General features: G+C 46.1%; 1 protein-coding gene across 1 annotated transcript in view; it reads right to left on the bottom strand.

Moving 5' to 3' along the window:
• Positions 1–26,741, bottom strand: part of LOC308131601 (interleukin-10 receptor subunit beta-like) — a 54,725-nt gene that overhangs the window by 14,942 nt on the left and 13,042 nt on the right. Inside the window, exons 3-5 of the mRNA XM_080498385.1 lie at positions 14,712–14,884; positions 7,600–7,754; positions 921–1,074 (exon numbers count right to left, since the gene is read on the bottom strand). Coding sequence (XP_080354511.1) covers positions 921–1,074; positions 7,600–7,754; positions 14,712–14,884 — 482 coding nt within the window. The remainder of the gene's footprint in view (positions 1–920; positions 1,075–7,599; positions 7,755–14,711; positions 14,885–26,741) is intronic.

Below are 26,741 nucleotides of genomic sequence, written 5' to 3'. Positions count from 1 at the left end.
CAAATGAAAATTGTCTTTCCCTAGAAATGAACACATTTTCTGTGGTCTTGTGAGATCCTAACATTTGTTTGTATGTAAATTGGTTCAGAACCTTCCGGGATCCCATCACTACAACAATTTACATATTCTGACCCCAACACTTTTCTTCAGTGTTGTCCCATAAAAAGACATCACCGTATAAATGCTAAGCAGCAGCATCTATCCATGGTTAAATGATTGATGGAGAGAGCAATGTGTGATGTGATGTGTAACAATCATGTCATTTGATGAGTTTTCATTGGCCTATAGCTAAAGTGAGAGTAATTAGTTTGGTAGTATGTTTGATTTATTGGCGCATTGGTTCCCATATGTTGTTATTCAGTTTTTATTTAAAGATACAATATGATTTATTTCAAATTATTTCTTGCTGACCCCTGGGGGTCCAGGGATCCCAGTTTGAGAACTACTGCATTAGAGAACATTTGTGTAAAAATGGCATCACCCAAGAACACACTAGACATATAAGGGGTGAAGTTCTGGAGAAGTTTAAAGTGGGGTTAAGTTATCAAGAAACTTCAGACACAACGTGCCAAGAGACGACTGGCAACCTAAAATGAAGGCCGAGCAAGGAGAGCATTGACCAGAGGGGCAAGAAGAGAAGCACTGGAGGAGCTGCGGAGATCCACAGCTCAGGGGGAACAATCTGCACAGGACTAATGTCAGTCACAAGTGAGTCCTCTATGGAAGAGAGGCGACAAGTCCTCCATCCCACTCAGGGACAATCATCTGTTAACACCCACCCTGACAGCAGAAAGAGGAGCCTCGGCCCACAGCCCTAAAGATCCACAAGACCACCAGCAGGTGCAGGGCAGACCCCCTACACATCTTCACGCCAACACTTTGTAGGCAAGACGGCCAGCCGCAGAATCCATGTGTCTCACCTTCGGCAGTGGTGCTGTCACAGGTGATGTTGCTCAGCATGCTGGTTTTGGCACTCCTTAAAATGTTGATCTGAACTTGCACGCAGTATTCGCTCCAGGAGTCCAGGTCATTCAGGATCACCCGAGTCCGTTGTACAACACGGCTACTTCTCCCCTGTTGACAGAAATTGAGATGTTTTTATGTGTGTGGTGATCCCCTTCAAGCAGGAAAGTCTGCTTAACATTCCTCCTCTGCATATAAAACACCAACAAAGTAGTGGATAAGATTCTATTTTTGAGAAACTCTCTGTAGTGCTCTGTTTAGCACGAGAAAAATACAGGTTTTATTAAGCAGCATGCTGAATACATCTGGGTAGTTTGTTAATAGTATTTGAGAAAGAACTCATTCGTAAACTTCTCTTGTTGTTCTGTGGCAGAAGATAAAACTAGTGTGAGTTCCAACCATTTGGCCACCCCATGGTGGGGATCACGTGACCAATGGCAATTCTAACTGTGCGGTCAACCAGATGTTTCTTTGTTCTGAAAGAAAACGTGGTTCCACCCGCTCCCGTTTATCAGGAGGGAGTGAACGATGGATGCTGGGCCAAAGAACGCCAACTGCCTCTACTGGCCGCATGGGTCCTGGCAATCTCTCTTTGCATAGCCACTTGGTGGATGGATCAACACATTGCGCTCTCCTTCTGTGCGATGCCACACCTCCTAGTGGCCTCGTGGATCATTGCAATCTTTTGGTGTACCGTCACCCAGTGGAGCCACCATGTCACTGTTTCACCTGTCGGCCTCTCGCAGCTATCACAGTCATTACACTGAACCTCTGACATCTGCCTCTCCCTGGTGGACGTTCGAGGTCATTACACACTTTCCCACGCAGACTCTTATGCACACACACACTCCGGACACGTCAAGAGCAACTGGTGCGCGGGCGTGTCTACTTAAATATAGATTATCCATCTATATATGTGTGTGTGTGTGTGTGTATATATATATATATATAATGGATTTCACTTATATAGCGGTTTATAGCTCCCGCTTTATAGCAGCCCCAAAGCGCTTTAAATAGCTCACCACATTCACCTATTCACATACACATTCACACACCATTGGAGGCTGTAGCCATGCAAGGTGCTGTCACTCCAATGGGAGCAGTTTGGGGTTCAGTGTCTTGCCCAAGGACACTTCGGTATGCAAGATGGCAGAGATGGGAATCAAACCTGCAACCGTCCGATATATCTTCAAGCAGTTATCCCCCAAGAGGGCAGGCTGCAACAATGGGAAGGTAATGAAACGGCATGGGGGGAGGACAGGGCCACAAGCCCCAGGTTGGAAAAGCCCTATCATTCTATCATTGGTCAAGCCCAACCCGGACACCACAGGAGTCCGAAATGCAACTTGGTCAAACCCAGCTCGCAACCAATTGCCCCCTGCCTCTCAAACTCGGTCTCCAAGCAGGGAGCACGTCTCTGCAACAACCGGGAGCTCAAGAGAGCACAAAGTACATCACAAGAACCACACCAGGGTTCAGCCCACTGGCGAGCAGAACGCACTGTTTGGACAATCCTTTTTCTCTTTCCTTTTTCTTTTTGTGGATCCTGGGAGCCAGACGCAAAACCACCTCAGAACAGGAGTTCTCTGCCAGAACTTTCTTCCTCTTTTCCTCCTCTCTCTCTCTCTCTCTCCCTACTTCATTAACTCCTCATGCGTGCATGCGCCCCACACTTATCCCGCCGCCGCGTGTGTTAACTGATCGAGATAAGCACTCCACATTTAGCATCCGAACCACTGACTTATGCTGCCGTGATACAGCCGTATCGTCAACGGAGTTTGACTATGTTTCAACATCCATTTAAACTCTGGCGTTACAGTAATGATTCTGCCCAGGTGAGACCGCTTACTCTAAGCGTCCCCCGCGCATGCGAGTGACAGACGTCTTGTTTATCTGGTCGCCGAGCAACCGCCGCGTCCCCAGAAAGGGGTCAAACGCCTCTAGTGTCTACGCCTGTAGTGGCTACGTGGGTCATTGCAATGTCTCTTTGTGCCCACCTGGTGGTCACAACGAGTCATTGCGCTCTGCGTCCGCACACCGCCGTGTGCTCCTAGTGATCGTCACGGTCACCGCCCCAAACTAGACACCTGCCTCCCTCTGGCATCCGTTCGAGATTCCACCCACTCACACTGACCCTCCATGGTCCGCCGCCACCTGGTGGACACTCGTGGTCATTACATCCCCACTCAGACACACACACACACACACACACACACACACACACACACACACACACACACACACACACACACACACACACACACACACACACACACACACACACACACACACACACGCTCATCCCTACTAATAAGAATAACCTTTCACAATTACGGTATGTCTTTCACAACTGTTTATACAAAAAAAAACACTATTATTTGGCAGTTGCAGTTACTGTAAACAGACTGACTGAGTCATATTCAATGTAAATAACAAAAAAAAAAAAAATCTTAAAATAAAACACACTTTTGAAAACCGATGTCTGTAAATGCCACTCTCACTGCTAACACCTAACCTGGTGGTTTATTCCATGTGGCTTTTTTTTCCCAGGTTTTTTTTCCAGTAAGATTAGTTGGTCTATGTGTTCAGGAAGAAGACTGCCTGCTGTCACAATATCACGTAATGATATAAAACTGCAAAGAATTTTCTCATACAAAGTGGATGGGAGAGGCACCTCATGGAGGAGATCAAAGGAGATCAGTGTCCGCTGCCATGGAAACATTCCCTGCTCAGTGTTTCACACAGTGATGTTGCTACCTGACAGGTGAGTTAACATCGATATAAGCGAACAGTTATCATGCTAGCAATGCTAACTCAGTTTTGCAAACAAATGTGGCATTTGCGAAGGTCTGTGCTCTACCTATCAATCAACTCAATCAATCAACTTTATTTATAGAGCGCTTTTCAGCAGCCGCAGCTGAAACAAAGTGCTGTACATTGTAAATAAATAAAAATATAAGTCGCGAAATAAAAACATTTAAAACAATAAAAACAACAAGATGTTAAAACAATAAACAAAACATAAGAGGTTAAAACAACAAGAAACGAAGGCACTAAAACCAGACCAGAGTCTCACCACGGGGTAAAAGCCATAGAATAAAAATGTGTTTTAAGACGAGCTTTAAAAACGGACAGTGAGGAGGCTTGTCTAACAGGGAGGGGGGGGCATTCCAGAGGTGAGGACCGGCAGTGGAAAAGGCTCTTTCCCCTCTGAGCTTCCGTTTGGAACTCGGTACCTCCAGGAGCAGCCGGTCAGCTGACCTGAGGCACCGAGCAGGAGCGTATGGATGAAGAAGCTCAGAGAGGTAAGGCGGGGCGAGACCATTTAAAGATTTAAAAACAAATAGAAGAATCTTAAAACGGACTCTAAAATGCACAGGCAACCAGTGGAGGGAAGCCAGAATGGGGGTGATGTGCTCGCTCTTACGTTCCCCAGTTAAGAGGCGAGCAGCAGCATTCTGCACCAACTGGAGGCGGGTGAGGGAAGACTGGCTGACTCCAAAGTAAAGTGAGTTGCAGTAATCCAGCCGAGATGTAATAAAAGCGTGGATTACTGCTTCTAGGTGCTTCTGTGCCAGAAAGGGCTTTACTTTCACCAGCTGCCTTAGGTGAAAGAAGCTGGACTTCACTATAGCCCCAATCTGCCGGTCCAATTTAAAATCACTGTCCATTTCAACGCCCAAATTGGAGACCAACGGCTTTATGTATTGTCTCAGTGGGCCAAAATCGACCGAGGGCGGTTCACTAGTGGCACTCGGGCCGAACACCATCACTTCTGTCTTTTTTTCGTTGAATTTTAAAAAGTTCAGCGACATCCATGTTTTGATGTCTTCAAGACAAGACAGAAGTAATTTCAATGAGGCATTGTCCTTTTTCAGTGGCACATAAATCTGGCTGTCGTCTGCATAAAGGTGAAAAGAGATGCCATGCTTCCTCAGAATGGCGCCCAGTGGAAGCAGGTACAAGGAGAAAAGCAGTGGCCCTAAAATAGAACCCTGCGGAACCCCATATAACAGTGGCGCAGTGTGGGACTCAGAGCCACCAAGGAGTACACTCATGGATCTTCCCCCAAGATAAGATCTGACCCAATTTAGGGCAGTACCACCTATGCCCACTATGTGCTGCAGACGAGATACTAAAATATTGTGGTCCACAGTGTCGAACGCTGCAGTCAGGTCCAGCAGGACAAGGACCGCATGGTCACCGCCGTCAACCGCCACGAGGATATCATTAAAAACTCTTAAAAGGGCTGACTCAGTACTATGCAATGTTTTAAAACCAGACTGGAAAACCTCCAGGATATCATGCTCATCTAGGAATGATTTTAACTGAGCATGGACAATTTTCTCCAGGATTTTTGATATAAAAGGCAGCTTGGAGATAGGTCTATAATTGGTGAGCATACCATGATCAAGACCAGGTTTCTTAAGCAGGGGTTGCACCACAGCATGTTTAAAACTTTGGGGGACAACACCAGAAGACAAACTGCTGTTAACAATGGCGAGAACTGACATCCCTATACAAGGAAAAACCTCTTTAAAAAAGTGAGGCGGGACAATGTCACGCGGAGAGCCGGATGGCTTCATCTGGCCAACCACTTTTTGCAGTGCAATCAAGGACACTGGTTCAAAGGCATTAAGCACAGCTGGGGGAGAAACGTGGTCAGAGGGGTCAGATGCAAGTGTGGTGATGAGAGCCCTCGCGGCAGCAACTTTATCAATAAAAAAGTGCAGGAAGCTATCGCACATTTCTGGGGATTCCTTTGTGAACACAGGCTGAGGTGAGTCCAGAACAGATTCTATGGTTTTAAATAACACACGAGGGTTGTGAGAATTAGACTCAATAATGTTCGACAGGTACTCCTTTCTGGCCTCTCTGACGGCGGTCTGGTAGCAGCGCCAGCAGTCCTTCAGGATTTGGCGTGAAACCTGCAGCTTGTCCTTTTTCCATTTGCGCTCGGCTTTCCGGCACTCCTGTCTGGCTGCTCGAGTTCTAGCATTGAACCAGGGCTCAGGTTTAGTTTTGGGCTGCACAGTTTTAAGAGGAGGCACAGAGTCCAATATGCCTCGGCAGGAGGAATGAAACCAAGAAATAAGTAGCTCAGTGTTTGCCTAGGGGACGCAGAGCTGGTTGAAGGCAGCGGAGAACTGGCCGGCAGTGGTAGAGTTCAGGATACGGCGGCGGCGAGCAGGGGCGGCAGATTTAACTGCAGCACAGGAGATGGTAGCTTCAAACAGCACCGGCAAATGGTCAGAGAACACACTGTCACAGATTTCCACATTTGACACAGACAGACCATGACAGAGGACGAGATCCAGTGTGTGTCCATGTTCATGTGTGGGTCCAGACACACACTGCTCCAAATTAAAAGCGTCAATAATGCTTAAAAAGTCTTTCACCAACAGTTTATCAGGACAGCACACATGGATGTTAAAATCCCCTACAAGCAGGACACGATCATACCTGGGCATAATTTCAGCCAGAAGATCGGAAAAGTCATTTAGGAAGTCTTTGTTATATTTTGGCGGTCGGTAGATGACGGCACACAAAACCGGGTCTGAGCGACCCACCTCAAATATATTAGCTTCAAAGCTAGAGAAAGAGGATGAGACAGCACGCGGTTTACAGTTAAAATCCCTTTTAAAAACAGTCGCCGTCCCTCCTCCACGACCAGACAACCACGGGGAGTTAAAATAAGAGCAGCCAACCGGTAAAAGTTCGATCATCGGGCTGCAGTCGCCGGCGCCGATCCACGTCTCAGTCACAAAGAGGAAATCCAGGCAGCGGGAGTCGAAGAAATCCCTCAGGATAAATGTTTTGTTCACCAGTGATCTGGCGTTCACCAGGCCGAACCTGGCAGGAGCCGGGGGCTTCGGTTCGGCAGCTCGCGGAGCCCGGGGCAGTGACTTCAGGAGCCGGAGGTTTACGCCACGCTGAGAAAGCCGCGGAGGGCGGGTGCGGCGGGGCCGGAGTCCCTCAAACGAGCCGGCGACAGGTACAAGGCAGGCGTCGATTGGGTCCAGGAAACGCCGAGGCAGGGCGAGGGGATGAAATAGTCCATATCCTGTCCGGGAAATGGACGAAGATTTCACCAGCCAGATTTTCAGTTTCGTCAGCCGGCCGCCGCGTTTGCCGCGACGGCAGGGACGCTTCCGCCGAGGAAGTGGAGCAGGAGCCCGGCATAGGTGAGTCGGTATCCCCGCTAGTAGCGGGGGCACCGTTCCCTGCCCACTATGGTTAAAAGCACGTAGATTTTCGACATTATGTCGAAGATGCAAAAGAGTCTGGCGATCATACACCAGGAGAGACTCGATCTGGTTAGTGCTGAGTGTTAAAAACAACAGAAATATTAGCCATCGTAGGAGCAGACGGCAGCCAGCAACACACAGCGGCGCCATCTTGGATATGTTACAGTGTCAGTATGCACCATACCTAGTGCATGTTCTCGTATTCCTATGGACTACTAACAGAGGCTTCACACTGAAGTATCCCCATGGTGTAGGCATTCACAGCTCAAACCCCGGAGATCCACACAGAAAGCCCTCAAACCCAACTGGGGTCTTCCATCTGTGACCAGACTGAGGCCCCAGTGTGCCATCCAGAAAGAAAATCTGTATGAACCGCAGTGCGTCTTACCTTCTCACTTTGGGAACTCTTCCAGTACGTGATGTTGTAGGTGGCCCCAGCGTACACGCTCCTCACATTAGAAATCCGCAGCACGGGGTCTTCAATGCCGACTTCCATGGTTGCCCCCTTGGAGACAACAGACACACTCGGTGGACCAATGATGGCTGAGGAGGAAAAGAGATGTACATGCTTGAAGAACATATTTATTTAAAGGAATGACTTCAGATTAAAAAAAAAAAAAGTACTTTTAAGACTTCAGGCAGTCATGGCTTGAAAATCCTTCAGCATGCAGCCATGACAGCCATATACAAATACTTAAATAGTCCATGTTGAAGGCTCTGTGCTCCCAAATAAAAGTGCTTTTTCAACCAGCGGATCAAACTTTAACACAGAAAACTGGGTTTTCTGTGTTTGTATGTTCCGCCAGCAGTGTTTCTTGATTGTTTTTCTTGATTTTTAATATATTTTTCTGACTGTTAGTCTGCTGAGCACATGTCTGATGCAATGTTGAAATAATGAAGTGAAAATTGTGTGTCGTTATGACGACACACAAGGAGAGCTGTGATGAGACTGAACAAACTGGTGAAGACCAGCTCTGTCCTGGGCTTCCCCCTGGACCCTGCGGAGGCGGTCGGAGACACGGGGATGATGAGGAAGCTATCATCTCTGATGGAGAAAGTCTCCCACCCCCTGCATGGTACTGTTTCAGCACTGGGCAGCTGCTTCAGTGACCAACAGTGTCTGAAGGGGGGCTTTTCCACTGGGACGAACCAGGGACTTGTTCACCAAAGCCGGTGCTTAAGAGGATCAAAACCAGGGCCACGTTGGCTCCACTTCTTTGTTGGGCCAGAGAGGAACCAGGCTGGAGCCAGATGCATCGTCAGATGGGGGCAGAGTTATCGTTGGAGTTATCGCTACTTACAAGGTGGAAGAGACGCTTAACTGGCTTTCTGAAAAATTCAACGAACACGGAGCTCCGGAGTGGTTTTTGTTAGGTATAAAACCTGGAAGAATGAGGGAAAGAGACAAACCCCAGTATCGAGAGTAATGACAATTAAAACAATTGATATTATTGCAAGGGCAGAGAAATCATTCACAGCTCATTCATCGATCTGCAAAGTTCTTCCCTCTGTTGCCCAATTTTACTCACACAGTTGAAGAAGGCGGTTACATTTTCATTCAGAGATACAACAAAGCAGGTTAACACTGGTTCTCAGGCCTGTGTGTGTGTGTGTGTGAGTGTGCGAGTACGCTTCTATGTGAACTGAGAAGGTGGGAATGCCCTAAGATAAGATGTTCCTCCGGCCAGAGACCTTGAAGACATCTCAGAGTAGCTACAGTCAAAATATCTTCCTGTGAGCGGAGCTCGTAACCTTGCAGTCGTGAGCAGTGTTCAACACAAACATGCATGAATCAACGATAACTTACAACGTATTAATTCTCTTTATATTAAGTACTAATAATTAATATAAAGTACAAATTTACTTGACAGTTATAAAGACAAAAATTTAAATAATGCGTGGGAATGGTATAATAAATTGTTCCCTGAAGTTAATAATAGGAGGGAATGAGGGAATTTAATTTGTGATATCGCATTGTTTTCACTCTTTCCATCGTAACATCATTGTGACTAACTTCACTTTCATGTCTTGTTTCGCGTTATGACCGCAGGCTGAGGCAATGCAGCCGCTGCAGCTACTGCACAATGCAATGCGCGGCTGCGTTGCGCTCCACTACGAGACGCTCCAATGATATATTCGAACAGAACTTTATAATGAAGCGACACTTTTGGTTCATCAGCAATTAAAAAACAAACTATACACTATTGTAAATAAACGCGGGGATTTTTTTAACCATAAACCATAAATTCTACATCGCCATTCCACATCCTGAAATAAAGTGAAAGGAGTAGAAATTCACTATGTAATGCCCAAATGTTGGAAAAATAAGCTCCAAACTTATTCATGCATTTTGTTTTTGTTTCTTCTCTCTGGCCACTCTGGGGCTCCAGATTATTACAAGGCGGACATGAAAAAACAACAATAGAGCGACAAGGAGACTCAATGTTTTCTCTTTGGTCTGAATCTGAGGTTCAGGCCAGACTAGATGGATGACCTGGACCAAACCACTTTTACAGTCCACCTCCTCATTCTTGTATGAGGAATGTCAGTGCTAAATTTGTGAAATCAGTGACATATCACATTTTAGAGTGATGCAATCACTTGGCTCCATCAAAAGTGGAAAAAGAAACAGTTCTCATTTCAGAACTGGCCCTGGCACCGGCCCCGAACGAGCTCCTGCTACTTTCTGGTGGAAAAGCCATAAAGGAGAGTTACCTCAGCTCCTTCCTTCCTGCTGCAGTCAGACTGCTTAACCAACTTGCTCCCAGTAGATCACAAACACACCCACAAACCAGACAATTCATTACCACCTCTGTGCAATAATAATTTATTTACTGTGCAATAACATGTCCACCCTTATATGCATTGTGTGCACGATAGTACTCACACATCTTTAAGCTACTGGCTCTTTTCTAACTGTTTTTGGATTCACTTTCTTTTACTAGATTTTTATCAAAATTATATTGTGCACTGTGTGATTATATTCTACTATCCTGCTTAACAATGTAAATGTGTCCGTCGGTGAGATTAATAAAGGATTATCTTATCTTATCTTATAATTGTGATATCCTAGTTCAAAATGGTTAAATTCGACTTCCCATAAAAAGTGATTTCTGCACAGAGCATAAACCAACACAACCTCAACAAAACCATCACCACTCATTTCAACCTGCAGTTTCCCAAATCAATCACAACAAAGACCAGATGTCAATTTTCAAATGGATTCACTGTAGCATTTTTTCCACAATTAAATGCTTAAATTACACCCAATACATGTAATGCTGTACAGGCTAATGGAAAAAAAAAAGAATATTCAGGATAGTGACTTCCACTCCTCTCTCTCATTCTTTCCTTTGACTTTTTAGTTTTTTTTTTTTTTTTAAATCTGACAAATAAATATGCAATTAATTCCAACATGTGCCTGTAATATTTCTTTTTGTAATAAAATAATAATAAGGCAGCCAGTGGATCCACACACTGCACAAGGTGCCCTTTCTTTTCACTGCCCAAAATATCTGTGCACGCCGCTGAATATCATCCATGTTTTTGTACCATATTGGTATGACAGATTGACAGCAGGTCATTAAGGGGAGTACCGGTGTAATGAGGAATTTCCTTCAGAAAAGTTTTGACAACATTTTATAGATGGACATAAACAACTAAAACTGGTTTACAGTTTTCATTTCCCTCTGTGGATTTGAGAAGAGGAACTTTAAAGAGCATGATTTGCAGGCTTTTGGGGGTGGGCACAAGTGAGTATCATGTGGAGTAGACGTATTTTACCTGGGCTACTCACCACGCGATACGTGCAATTATTTTGACCAGGACATTTTTATGACCGTTGGTGATTTTTTTTCCCCTCTGAATTACTGGAGTGAGAGCCCCAAGAGCTTGGTGTTAGAGCCTACATGACTTCATATGGTCCAGCAATCCCAGTTTGATTATTTAAGACTACTGATCTCACTTTGTTTGGGAAAGTAGGGCGGGGGGGGGGGGGGGGGGGGCAATTGTTCTTCATGTTCAGTTCTGTGTTCTGTTTTTATTATTACTGTGTTTGTTTTTCAAGGGCTTCATGTTTACATACTTTAATTATAAATGCATCCTAGTTCACCTCCTCGAGGTGGCGGTATCACCTTTACAAGCTGGAATGTCAGCGGAATGAGTCATGTACTCAAACGCGCTAAGGTGTTCTCTCATTTAAAGTCACTGTCTGCTGATATTATTTTTCGGGATTTCGGACTACAGCAATTGCCTATAAGACCTGCCAGAGATAAATGACTAAGGTGTTCCTGGATTAACCAAATTTTACAGTCCACCTTTTCCAGTAAGGCCTGGGGAGTTGCAATCTTAATTCCTAAAACTATCCCATTTCGACATGTTTCTTCTATCAGTGACCCAAACGATAGATATGGTTTGGTAACAGGCTATACTTACTCGTTTCCTGTTACGCGTATGAATGTTTACACTCCAAACTTTGATGATCCAGCCTTTTTCAGTAAGATATTTAATTCACTGCCTAACTCCCCTGACACACATATTATTATTGGTGGAGACTTCAATTGTGTGCTAGATAATTTTGTGGACAGGTCAGCCCACACAACCCAAGTATCTGCACCCTCCACACTGTTAAATAATTTAATGTCTTCTATGAATCTGGTAGATATCTGGAGACTGCAGTATCCCACAAATATAGATTATTCCTTCTTTTCACCAAATCATATTCTAGGATAGATTATTTTATATTGGACTCTAGTTTGATTTCTAATGTCATCTCTTCAACTTGTCACAATATTTAAATTTCTGATTATTCTCCAATATCCCTGGCCCTTGACCTTAACCATAAGAGACAACACTATAACTGGCGATTTCATTCCTCACTCCTTCTAGATGCATCATTCGACAAGTTTATGTCTGCAAAAATCTCTGAGTTTCTGGAAACTAATGACAATTCTGAGGTTAATGACTCCATCCTATGGGAAACCTTTAAGGTAGTCCGCAGAGGTCACATTATCTCATTTGAATCCTCTATGAGGAGGGAGAAGAGGAGGCTTCTTGCAGAGATAGAAAATGTACTTCCACAGTTGGAAACTGCTTATCAATCCTCCCCCAGTCACCCTACTCTACAAAATATTTTGAAATTGAAATACGAATATAATACTCTGTTGCCTGATCAGGTACGAGACCAGCTGCTTAAATTAAGGCAAAGACATTTTGAGCTCGGGGCGAAGCCCCATAAACTACTACCTCGGCAGCTGGGAGGCTTACAGGCCAGCAGAGCCATTCATAAAATCAGGTCAAAAACAGGGGAATTAGTTGTTGACAAAAATGCATTAATAATCATTTTAAATAATATTACGAGCAACTGTATATGTCAAAAGCAAATGGGAATCTCTCTGACTGGTTTGGAGGTCTGGCTCTTCCTAAGTTAAGTAAGACTGCACAGGATGCCTTAAATTCAAACATCACAATTCAGGAAATTCTGGATGCCATAAAATCATTTCCTAATGGTAAGACAGCAGGGCCGGACGGTTTTAGTATTGAACTATATGAAAAGTACTCTGAAAAGTTAGCTCCCCTCCTTTTGAGAATGTTTACACACTGTTTTGAAACTTGTAAATTTCCTCATACTCTGTATGAGGTGAATATTTCACTGTTACCAAAAGAGGGCATGGATGAGACTGAGCCTTCATCTTTTCGACCTATTGCTTTATTAAACTCCAACATGAAGGTTTTTACAAAAATACTGGCAAATAGAGTAAATAGACATACAACTTCCATTATCCATGCTGATCAAACTGGCTTTATCCCAAGTAACTAATGGCAAGAGGGTTCTTGCCATTAGTATTAGACACCACACTCTTCTGAGACCCATTCACCTGGGGAATATAGTCCATCACCTTTCTTTATATGCGGACGATGTTGTAATTTTCCTCTCACAGCCAGAACAGTCCATCCCTGTTTTACTTGATCTCATAAAGTCTTTTGGCGAGGTCTCAGGATACACAATCAATTGGTAAAAGTCAGAATTCATGGCCATTGCTGCATAACTTGACCCTGAATTTTTACATAGTCTTCCATTTAAAGTTACTGATAGATTAAAATATCTTGAAGTACTCCTTCCAAGAGATCCTAAATTAATATTTAAATACAATTTTCTTGAAGCAGTAGAGAAATTAAAAGTCAATGTCGAAAAATTGCATACCCTTCCTCTTTCTATGGCGGGCCGCATAACTATCAAAATGGTCTCTCTTCCGAGGTTTTCATATCTTTTTTAAAATCTCCCAATTTTTTTGACAAAATCATTTTTCAAATCATTAGATTCAATAATTATGCCTTTTATCTGGAACTACAAAGCACATAGGATTTCCAAAATACATGTACAGAAGTCAAGAGGGAGAGGTGGGTTAGGACTACCATGTTTCCTCCACTATGACTGGGCAGCCAATCTTAGGGCCCTTGCTTACTGGCAGGAATGTTATAAAAATGATGTTTCAACAGATACTCCTGTGTGGGTCACCATTGAAAAGTAGAGTGTTGAAAACCGCTTTCTTCCAGCTCTTCTTTTCTCATCATCTGGCCCTCCTACAACAATGAAAGTAAATAATTGTATAGTCCTGAATTGCCTGAAAATATGCGAGCAAATAAGGAAGGGCAGAAAACTGCCAAACACCTCTGTGCATGCCCCGGTGTATCGCAACCAAGCATTTCCTCCGTCCCTGTCAGATATTACATTTGACATGTGGAGACTAAAGGGTTTAGTCACGTTAATAGGATTTGCCTCATTTACTTAGCTTCAGGACAAATTCTCTCTTTCCTCTACTCACTTTTTCCGATATTTACAAATAAGAAATGACATTAGCCAATCTATGCCTTGTTTCCAGACTCTTCCTGAGGAAAAAAAAAGATTTACAGCCTTTTGCTGGGCCTGCCTGCCTCAAAAAAATGTATTTCAGGATTTGTAAAAGTGTTCACTGAACTGAATTTTACCACTTTTCATTTGAAAAGGGCCTGGGAGGAAGATCTAGTGATAAGTATTACAGATGACATTTGGGAAGAAAAACTCAGATCAGGCTCCATGTCCACAGCTATATCATTTTTGATAACTGGCAGCCTTCCCAAAATGCCTACCAGCGGCACACTATTATCATAATTCCAATTCTGTAGAAATCTTTCACATCCTTGATGGAAAGAATGGACAGGCACACGATCCTCCAACTGCTCCAGGAGTCCAACGTGTACCTGGCAGCAAACCTTTTGTCAGGACAGGCAGGCTCCCCTTTGCCCATTCTTTTTGTCGAAAAAATGTGGTCGATTGCATTGAGAGACCAGCTGATCAAACCCACAGTTTCAGTTTGTGTAGAGATGTAGAGAGAGTCTCCCATTAGATTCTGACATACAAGACAAGACAAGGAGCAGTAAGCAGAGCAGATAAGGGGGAGGGAGAGGGAGAGAAAAAGCGTCGGCCTTCGTTGAGAGCAGGAAAGCTCTGTCTCCACTTACTGTCCTTGTCCAAAGTGATGGGGTTACTCTCCACCCAGGTGGAGCTCTCCACCCCCCAGACGGCCTGCACCCCGCCTGTATACTCTCCATATGTACTGATGTGTTGAGAGGTGAAGTCACATTCCAAAGCTGAGACGTTCACACAGCCTGGTCTGTATTTTGTCACCGGGCTTCTGGGGCAGAAACACACAGAAAAAGGTGATTTCAGACAACACATACAACACTCTCATCAACACCAACTGTCATTACAAATCTCTTGCTTTCAGTGGCATTGAACAGGCTTTTGTTAAAGATCCTCTCCCAGAATCCACACGGGAAAAAATGTAGGACCCAGTTTTAGTTGTTGATGTCCATCATTGTTAAAACCTTTCTGGAGGAAATTCCTCATCATATTCAAACAAACACGTATTTCCAGCATTTAAATTTGGTGTAATATCCCTGGTGTGTTGACATCTTAAGCCCCGTCTCCACCGCACACAAGTGCCGGGGCGGAGCGGAGCGGTACGGAGCAGTTCGGAAGCACTAACCCCGACCGAAATTTTGGGTCGTGTCTCCACTGCAGAGAGGAGCATGAAAAGTGGGCGGGGCTTATGAGCTCCGCAGAAATGTGACATTATAACAGAAAAGAACGTCGTCAGATGTAGATCTTATGAATCCTCTGTTGTTGTTTAAATTCTCCACTTTGCACTGTTATTTTTTGCAGCGGAAAAAAAAAAAAAGTTATTTTTTGCAGTGGAGAGCTGCAGCGCAACTTCCGTGTTTGTTTTGAGAGAGCGAGTCGCTCGGCCGCTTGGCCAGCGACTTGCCCCACACTCGAGCGCTCGTGTGTGGGGCAAGTGGCCGGAGCGTTCCCCCCGGTTGGTTGAGGCACAGACACGGGAGTCTGAGCTTTCTGCTCAAAACCCAGGAGGTTTTCCACTCCGGCGCCACAGCACAGCACAGCGCCGCACAGCGCCGCACAGCGCAGCGCCGGAACACGGAGGCGCCGAGCTCCGAGCTCCTTTTCATCGCTCCCGCGGTCCGTCCCCGCGATAAAGCGCCACTGACCGCGGCTGAACAGAACGCTGACCGCCTCTGGAAAGCGGAGCTGCCGGAGCGCGGTCAGCGCCGGAGACGAGAGCTCCAGACTCCGGTGTCCCGGACGCGCATCCACGCCACGGCGAGCGCTATGCTGCAAACAGAAAACTCCAACGCGATGCAAAGTCCCTCCCCCCGGTCTCCCCCTGCCTCAAGTCGCTGTTTCACAACAAACACTAAAGTTGAGCAGCAAAGAAAAGAAAATGAAAATAAAAACAACCAGAGCACAGCTGACCACACTGACAGCAGAGGCTTCATCCAGCCAGCACATTAAAATATTGAGGGCGTGTGGTAAATCACTGACCAATCAGCAGACAGCAGCTCAACCTCAGACCCGTTCCATGGTCCCCGGCACCCCAACGGATGGGGAGGGGAAAAGCGGTCGCCTTTGGAGCGGTCTGGAGCGGTTTAGACTGCATTACATGTCGTGAGACGCGAGCCGGAGCGGTTTAAACCCGTCTAGGCAGGTACTTTCTGTGCGGTGGAGACGGGGCTTTAGCATCACAGAAAGATTGCTGAGGCACCGTGTCATAAGACATGTACACTGGATCTTGGCAGATCTCGATTCTCACTGGAAAAACCATCAGGCATCAGCTGCACTACATTTCAGACTATTCTCGTGGCTTGAAGACTCTTTCTTTGAGAAAGTCTGGATTTTTTTCACCCTGAATCAGTAAAATGTTGATATTTTGGTTGGACCTGCCACTACATCTTTGATATCCCAGAAACCCTTGCAGCGGGTTTTCCAAGATGACGTCAGTCAGGAAACATCAACAGTTTGATGGCTTCAAATTCTGGGTTTTTTGTACATATCTGAAATTTGGTGTGATGGGTTTGGGAAACTGCAGGTTGAAATGAGTAAAAATTAGTGGTGATGGTCTTGTTTATATGGTGGCCGAGAGGTGCAAATCAAAATTACAACATGTAAAACACTTTTACAAAATGTATTGTACAAAACATTTTGTTATGTTTTAGAGTCCTTTTGTTGTGCTCCCTCCTCTTTTGTTTTTTCAGCAGAGCAATGTGTGGCTGGGGGGCGTGGCTGACTGCTCCTGGTGCTGCAGACTGGGACACCTGCAAATGCTCTGCTAATCAACCCCTGTATTCAAGCCTGATGAGCCCAGCACTATGCCAGATTAGTCCTTCCTGTTCAGTCCTCCTGGTGGCTTATTCCTCGTGTCCTGATGTTACCTGCTCCAGCGAAGTTCCTCAGCTCCCTGCCTCCTCTCCCTGCACAGGAGTTTGCCTGCTCTCGACTTGTTTTTTGATTAAACCTTTGAACTCGCCTCCTGCCTTTGTCTCTGCTTTGGGATCCGCAAGTTAAACACATTTTTACATATCATAAAACAAAATGACATTACCAGAACACATTTACAAATCCTGAAACACTTTTACATTTCAGAAAACAAATTAACAAAATGCAAAACACATTTACATACTGCAATAAAAATTTACAATCTCAGCTGGAAAGGGAGGGGCATAAGTCCGAAGCTGACCTGGAGATAACTCGGAAGAGATAAGCGCATAAATCTGACCAAGTTATAAAGTCATGTTTTGTCGGCTTTGTGGGTATTTCATATGCATGTGGGGCCTGGCACCCATTGTTCACGCATCCTCATGAGGGGGGTGAGAGGGGAACGAGGTGAACCAGGTTGACCACATGGTCAGCCCTATAAAAATGTGCCACTGGTCACATGACCCCCACCAGGGGGCCCCCGGCCACACTCTCCTCAACCCGCAGCACTACTCTCCAGTGCCAGGGAGATCCACAACTTCCAACACTAGCCAGAGCACCTGCCCCCGAAGCTCTGAGGCAAACACCGCTCTGATTGGCCAAGGCCGTCGTGAACACAGCAGGGGCCAGGACGCGCAGGAATAAAAACCCAGCCCTGGAAGAACCAAATCCTCTCCAAGACAGATTTGCATCGAGCAAGACGCAGAACTGTGCATTGAGGACACAAAGAACCATGTGGTAACACAAGCTGACTTTCTAACCTCGCTGGACAAGAGAAAAAGCCGTGGATTATTTTTTCTTTTCTTTTTTTGTTCTTGAAAGGGTCAACACATGATTCCCTTTTTTAGTCTTAGCTCTGTCCTTTCATATCCTCAGGTACTTTCGGTTTCGGTTGTACTCGCCGTCTTAAGAATCGGCTCAAACCAGTTCTTGTTCATGAAAAAACTTTGCTGCCCAAATGGCGTACGCAATGACCTATGTAGCGGCCACTATATGACTGTAACAAATCACAAGCATGAAATACCTTCTGATACCAAATACGGGGTCCGCGTGAAGTCAACGGTCAATGCCTAGCTGTATAAATCGGCTGCCCCGTCAAAGCACGAGGCTTCTATTCTGTACTCTTGTAGTGCATGTATGGTTGCCCTGAATGCATTCAGTACAATAAAGACTCCTGCAATTCATCCAGACAACGGTTCGACTCTTCTTCATAACCAAACGGACGCGCGGAATTGATGGCAATTCCAACAATTTGGTGACCCCGACGTGATGAAGAAGTAAATACTTCGGATGAAAATCTTCTTCACACTGACAGACGATTTTGGGCCGGCCACCTAAATAAAAGGTAAGAAGGTATTATCCTTCAAAAATTCAAGGTCCTCTTCCAGTGTGTTGAGATAAGTAATCTGTAATTTTGATAAAATACTGTTGTCTGTTTGAATGGGAAATTGGGAAAAGTTGTATTATGGGTCGCCCAGCAGTGGGCAGGAATATAATTACTGCAGATCTTGACCAGATTATTGTGTGAAATAATTTGTATTATGGGTCGCCCAGCAGTGGGCAGGAATATAATTACTGCAGATCTTGACCAGATTATTGTGTGAAATAATTTGTATTGTGGTCGCCCAGCAGTGGGCAGGAAAAATAACTGCAGATCCTGACCAGATTATTGTATGACCGGCCCGTACGCGGAGGGCAGGAAAAGATATCCGTGTTGCGAGTCACGGTCAGACTCAAAGTAATTGTATTCGTGTAGAAATTTGGGCTTGAAGTTACGTGACGGCTGGGTCACGTGAAAAAAAAAAAAAAAAAAAAAAAAGGATCCGCCGAGGTCCATGTACTCGATAATATCAGTGGCATCGAGTAAACCTGATCGGCATGTGATTATTCATGTGCGTCAAAAAAGGTGAAATTTATCACTGAGTCGTGCATAAAACTGTCGGTTGAGAAATGTATGTATGGGTGTGGTCTTGCGGAAGTAAATCGGGACTTCTGTAATAAATCGTAACTGTGGTGAAGTCAGAAGAAGAGAGATAAGATGGAAGGTGAATTTGACAGGGAAGAGGACTGGTTTGACATATATGATGTCGTAGATAATAAAAATGGACAGAATCTTGAAAAACAATTCAAGAATGCGGTGAATATGTATGTGGGTAATTACACCAAGAGAGAACGAGACAAGGTTAGAAAGAAAGCAGAAGATTGGTTTGAGGAGATGGGTAAAGGGGGTTGGATACCTCGGAAAGGTTCAAGTAAATGTTTGATGGGAATATGCGGTAAAGCTGAACAATGTTACTTGAAAAAGCTGAAATCTTTGGAAGAAAAGGGACTGGTCGGATTCTCTCGGGGTGCAAGAAAAAGGAGAGTATCGCATAGTAAGATCAATGAGTGGAAAGGCATTGTGAGGAATTTATACATGACTGCACTGGTGTGTGAAAAAAATAATAAGGGACAGTCAGATGCAGAAGTAAAAAAAACAGATGACTCAGAGGAAGAAGAAAAGAGACGGAGTGAGAAGGGAGGGGGAGCTCCCCTCAGCGCGCCGGCTGTCTGTCTCAGTGAGCTTCCTGTTTTTGATGTTGATGCAATGCCTCCCTCCTCTGAACTGTACCCCACATTACCTGCACCACACGTCAACACTGATCCTCCACCTCAGTACGAACCACCACAGTCAGACATTCCACCCAATCCGTTCAATCCATTCCGAACCACGTGCATGCCCACATTTGAAATTACGAGTGGTGTGTTAAAAGGAGAACTTCATGACAAAGGGGCTCCCACGGGTAGATACGTGATTGAAAAGCCACCACTTCAGCCAAGGTCAAAGCTTTCAGCCGATCCAATTTACCCATACCTACTGGCACCCACCCCAGATGCCAAACCCAAAACACGAGACAGACAACCATCAACCCTGACTCCTCCCCAAACCTCCTACCCTCTTGACCACCTTTTGGCCCCGACAGCATCCTTTGACAGCATTCCTGACCTCTCACCGTGCCCCCTCCCCGCTCATTCCTCCCGTCCCCTGACTCCTTCTGACAACCCCCGCCGACCACAACCACCTCTGACTCCAGCGCTCACACCATCACAATCCCAGACTGAGACTCCACGTAATCGACCAGACTCACAGGAACTCCTTGCTTCATTACAGCAGACATTGCGGCAACGACGGGTTAGGATGAAGCAGCCAGAGACTGACGCAGATAGCGACAACGACGAACAAAGCACAGAATGGGGAGACGATTCCCAATCTACAACACGCACACCACGGCGACATGACATGAGTCTCAGAAAAAAACAACCTGCAGGCGACAAAGGTAGTCAATTTCCGCTGTTCACAAAAATGGGACCCAATGGTCAGGTGAGCACGTACAAGGCCTGGACTTTCTTAGAAGTACAGGGCATAGTGGATGCCTTGCCTCCCATCGCGGAGGGGGGCCTCCGCTGGCTGAATGGGGTACTGAAACATTGCACCGGCATGACACTTGCATGGGGGGATATGAAAGGAGCTATAGGCAGAGCTTGCACTCAGACACAGTTTGAAGCAGTGGTTAGCCGCTCAGGCTTAGGAAGTCTGTCTCTCGATACTCAGTTGACCACAACATTCTTCACTTCCCTTACAGCAGCCCTCGAGGACGTCTTCCCTGTTCCTCCCTGTTCAGTGGAGGATCTCACTTTTGAACTAAAAAACAATGAGTCCGCTGATGAGTTTATGCAACGAACAGAGAGTGAATTTATTATTAAAACAGGTTCACACCCCTCAAAGGATGCGACCACCGGACTCATGTATAAACTAGGAGTAGAGAAGGGACTCCCGTCACAGGTTCTTACTAAACTACAAGACGACCCCGAACACAACGCCCGTCCGTTGAAAATATGGAAGTTGCACGTCACACATCACTTAAAAAGATATGTAGATCAAAACCGCAAGGAAGGCAAGGAAACTGAAATCCTTCAGAAAAAATTGCTTCACATGCAGCTAAAAAAGGAACAGAAAGTACAGGCTCCAGTCAGGCCCAAAGAAACCCCTCCGACCCAAATTGACGATTTGAGTGCTCCAATAATACCTGTGATGTCTAGTGTGATGTTTCAGGGTCGCGGAGGTTTTGGTGGACGGGGAGGAGGTCGTTATCCGGCGCCACAACGACAGATGACACCTGGAGGTGTTGATTACAGCACCGCCGCCTGCTGGGTATGTGGTCAGGTTGGCCACATCTCCCGGAACTGCCCGCAAAACAACCAGCAAAGGGGGAGAGGCCGTGCATCTGGCTGGAGAGGTCCTCCACGGATGCCGCCACCTGCTGGTCAGAATCAGGTGATGCAACCTCATTTCATGCCACCACAACCGTCATGGCCGACAGACACATGGGAGGCTCCTGCCCAGCAACACATGCCCCCGCAGCAACAGCAACCGCCGCGAGGAGGCAGCTATCCACAATGACGGGGCCCGGAACCAGTTCCGGAACTTGGGTTGCAGGAACCCAGAGTTCTTATGACAGTCGGTGAACAACAATTTTCTTTTATGGTGGACACAGGTGCTGGAACATCCACTCTGAACGAACTGCCACGCCAGGCTGCTCTCTCCAAAAGATCTATTGAACTCACTGGTTTTGAGGGTCAATCAACTTCCTGCAAATTCACAAAACCCCTTCTCACACAGCTGGGTGCACAGACACACTCTTGTTCTTTTGTATATGCTCCTCAGTGTCCAGTAAATCTCCTGGGAAGAGACCTACTGGCTGTATTCACACCTTTGCTGAAATGCCATTCTGCCGGCATTCAAATGACATTGCCTGATGGAACTGTATTGAACTGCTCAGATGACGAGGCTGCGCTTATGCTCCCGTTGTGGGAAACCAGCAACTCGACTCAAGTTGCTGACATCTACTGGGCTGCTGTGCAAATCACCGCACCTAACTGGAGGTCTGTCACTGATTTTGTCAACAGCTGGACGCCATGGATGATGACCCTCTCTCCCCTGAGACCTCCTCCTGACCCTCTACATTGCACTATGTACTATGACAGATGTGATGACACTTGTTATTTGGATGCATTTGACAAATTTCTTGCAGACTCGATGGACTCCATGACCCTGACCTACCTGGTAGTAGGTCCGCCGGGTGCATGTTTATCCATCTCGCTCACAACAGAACAACAGGAGTGGTATATGATGCGGACACCACCCCCACCCATGGTACCCTGTGCACCACACATCACACTGCTAATCAGCCCCAAACACACCGCCAAAGATCTAGGGCCTTTTGCAGCAGACTTTGAAAAGGCCACAGACTGGTGTACAACCACCAGATTGGACCTTATGTATTCCAAATCCTTGCAGGCTTATCGCATCCCCGTTCCCCCACATCTCACAACATTCTCTGTAATTTATGAACATCATCTTCTCCCACGATCACATGGCCGTGAAACCACTGACTCCGAACACACTGCAACGTTGTTGTCTTCCGTGCCCGAATCTGTTTGGTCCACAGGAAAAGACGATGTCGGCCATGTCCAGACTACTCCGGTGACCTGGAAACACGACCCCACCCCGGTGTGGGAACGTCAGTATCCGATCCCAAATGAAGCCAGGTTAGCAATTCAAAGTACCATCGATAACCTTTTGATGGCTGGCGTACTCCAACCAACGACGGAGCCTTCTCCATGGAACACGCCATTGCTCCCGGTAAAGAAAGGCCCAGGAAAGTACAGGATGGTCCATGACCTTCGAGCTGTAAATGCGCACGTAACTACGCCTGTTCTCCCAACCCCTAACCCATTTGCTGCCCTGTCTCAACTGACCCCTGAACACAGATTTTTCACTGTCATTGACCTTGCTAATGCTTTCTTTTCGGTCCCTATCTCCTCGCAGGTTCAGCCCATGGTGGCATTCACGTGGGAAGGAGTTCAGTACACCTACACGCGTCTGCCCCAAGGGTTTGTTCTGTCTCCTGGCATTTTCAATGCGGTTCTCCGTGAGGTTCTATCTCCCTTGTCACTCCCGGAGGGTGTCCTCCTCATCCAATATGTGGACGACATCCTCCTGGCGGCACCGACTGAAGAATCTGCTCTCACTGCAACTCACAATCTCCTACTTCATCTTAACGCTTCAGGTCTGAAATGCTCCCGTGACAAACTGCAATGTGCTCGCTCACGCGTGACTTTTCTTGGACGAGAAGTCTCCTGTAACGGCTCTGGCATGTTGTCATCTCACCGCTGTGCTGTTCTTTCCCATCCTAAACCTGAAAATGTCAAACAAATGCTCTCTTTCCTGGGTTTGTGCAACTTCTCCAGATTCCATGTCCCAGACTACGCGGAACGCACGCATACATTGCGGCGCCTGGTAAACGAAAAAGGCATGAGAAACCTCACTGCTAAACTGGACTGGGACATGCATACTGAACAAGCGTTTGTCTCGCTTAAACAACTTCTTTCTTCTGCTGCTGATGCTGCTCTCCCTGACTATACACTTCCTTTTCACCTTGATGTTTCAGCAAAAACAAACAGTGCTTCTGGTGTGTTGCACCAGAAGCAAGGGGGAGAGAGAAAGGTCTTAATGTACATCTCCACACCATATGAACAATATGAGGCACGACACGCCCTGTGTGAAGCTCTGGCATCAGCAACAACTCGATTACTACAAAAAACAGCACATGTTGTTATGCAACATCCACTGACTATACACTGCTCACATGAGCTAGTTCAGTTAGTGGACAGCAAAGCTTTCACAATGACATCAAAACGACAAACAGACATTGACAAAGCGCTGACACAACCACACATCACATGGACACATGAAGGAATCAATATGGCCGACGCTGTGTTGGAAGGAAAACCACATAACTGTACAGAACTGACTCTACGAGAAAACAAACTCAGAGACGGACTGCACACGACACCCATCCCAAACCCTGACCTCACACTCTACACCGACGGGTGCTGTCACAGAGATCTTACAGTAAACGAACTAGTTTCAGCATGTGCAGTGGTAGAACAGGAACAAGACACTGGCTATTTGTACATAAAAGTGAGCAAAAAGATTGAAGGGAAACAATCGGCTCAAAGAGCAGAAGTAGTTGCAATGTGTGAAGCATTGGAGCTGGCTGAAGGTTGCACTGTAAATATTTTCACGGACTCAGCCTACGTTTGTACAATAATACATGTAACTCTGACAGAATGGATCAGAAATGATTTTGTTACAGCTGGAGGAGAACAGGTGAGACATCTTCCAGACATACACCGACTTCTACAAGCAATAAATCTACCAAAAGAAGTGGCTGTTGTCAAATGTAAAGCACACACAAATGGGACAGATCCCATTACCCGAGGAAATCGCGCAGCTGATGGGGCAGCCAAAATGGCCGCCGGGTACCAACCAGCTGACACCCAGATGGTTCTAAGAACCTCAGAAACACTTCCTGAATTAGAACCAGAACAGGAACAGCACCAGGTTTCCCCGGAGGAACTATCCGGCTGGATATCAAAAGGTGCAAGGAAAGATGAAAAAGGCATTTGGAGAAAAGACGGAAAAATTGCAGTCCCACAATCCACATTGATAACACTGATACATGAAGCACACAGCCCATCACATTCACACCTGAAAGAAGTCCGGAGGAGGCTGGAAAAATGTTGGTGGCATCCCTACATGTTGCAAGTATGTCAAAATGTGTTGTCTGAATGTGTGACGTGTGCACTGTACAATTCCAAACCAACGACTAAACCAGAGCCCGGTAAAGGAGCTCAGACCCAGGTAACAGAACCAGGACAACTTGTTGTAATGGATTACACCGACATGCTCATTCCAGTTAATGGACAAAGGTACCTTCTGGTACTAACAGATGCCTGGTCAGGGTGGCCAGAGGCATATCCGGCTCGGCGTGAAGACGCCAACACAGTGGTCAAGTGTTTGGTGAACTATTACATCCCGCAACACGGGTTCCCCAGAGTGATACAATCAGACAATGGAACTCATTTCAAAAACAAACATCTTCAATTAGTGGAGAAAATGTTGGGACTCAAACATAGGTTCGGATCGGTTTATCATCCCCAGTCTCAGGGACTGGTGGAACGGATGAACCGCACTCTGAAGGACAAACTGGGAAAGATTGTTCACTCCACCTCTATGAACTGGCTGCAGGCTTTACCACTGGCACTTATGTCAGTCAGAATGTCCCTAAGTGGGACAAGGACACAGACGCCTTTTGAGGCATGCACGGGTAGACCTTTTCCAGGTCCCCAGACTCGACTGGTAACGTACACAAATGAAAAAATCAATGCACAAGCGAGAGAAGTTGCTAATCAATTCTGCAGACTCTCTGATCTTCCAGGTGACCCGAAACCAGACGAGGCTGCAGTCGCTGACGTCACAGGACAACCAGCCCTGCCCAAAGGACAGGTGTACCTGAAATCCCTGAAACGAAAGTGGTCTGAACCTCGCTGGACCGGACCATTCGCCGTCACCGAAAGAACCTCCCATGCAGTCCGACTCCAAGGAAAGGGAGACACCTGGTACCATCTATCCCACACGACAACGGCGCTTCCCTCTTCGGCTGAAGAGACCGGACGCCGTGAAACACCTGCTGACCAGCAGGACCGGACCTCCTCGGCTGAGGAACCAAAGACCACCTCAACAAAGGAGGCAGAATAATCCTCTGGTGGCTCATCAAGGATCAGGTAGTCCACCCTGATCCTCGGCGGGACGAGAGATCGGAAGACGCCCCAGGAAGGAAAAGGTGCAAGACCTCCCTTCACCAAGAGAGCGAGAAGGAGTGCTCCTCTCCAACAAGTGGTGTGCCAAACCACCTCCATAATTCTCTCTCTCTCTCTCTCTCTCTCTATCGTTTCTGATTACCAATAATAAGGAATCATGATTGAAGTAATTACCTGAATATAAGGTCTCAGAATGATGTTTTGACAAGTTGTGATTGTTACACTTTTTGACAAAGCCCAAAAGGGATATATATATATATATATCTTTCGTGTCTTTATTTTTCAGGAACATTTCCTTGTGTTGAGCTTTGACAAGCTCAAAAGGGGGATTGAAAGGGTCAACACATGATTCCCTTTTTTAGTCTTAGCTCTGTCCTTTCATATCCTCAGGTACTTTCGGTTTCGGTTGTACTCGCCGTCTTAAGAATCGGCTCAAACCAGTTCTTGTTCATGAAAAAACTTTGCTGCCCAAATGACGTACGCAATGACCTATGTAGCGGCCACTATATGACTGTAACAAATCACAAGCATGAAATACCTTCTGATACCAAATACGGGGTCCGCGTGAAGTCAACGGTCAATGCCTAGCTGTATAAATCGGCTGCCCCGTCAAAGCACGAGGCTTCTATTCTGTACTCTTGTAGTGCATGTATGGTTGCCCTGAATGCATTCAGTACAATAAAGACTCCTGCAATTCATCCAGACAACGGTTCGACTCTTCTTCATAACCAAACGGACGCGCGGAATTGATGGCAATTCCAACATTCTCTTCAACGGGACTGCGTCGCTGCAGATCCATCTCCTCTCCCCCAGCTGCAAGCCAACTTCTTTCCCCTCCAGCTTCTTTCCCCTCCCCTGTGCAGCTCCCAGTGCCTGCCAACCTGAAGCTTACTTCGGCAACTGAATACCAAGTTGGATTTAGGATGGCAAATTCCGACCCAAAAATAACAGACAAGTGACTGTGGCCCCAACTGAACGGCTGTTCATGCGCACTCCCGTCAAAAACTCCCATT

This window comes from Blennius ocellaris, assembly GCF_963422515.1.
Source record: "Blennius ocellaris genome assembly, chromosome: 6".
NCBI lineage: Eukaryota > Metazoa > Chordata > Actinopteri > Blenniiformes > Blenniidae > Blennius > Blennius ocellaris.
This window is presented reverse-complemented; position numbering and strand designations above follow the sequence as displayed.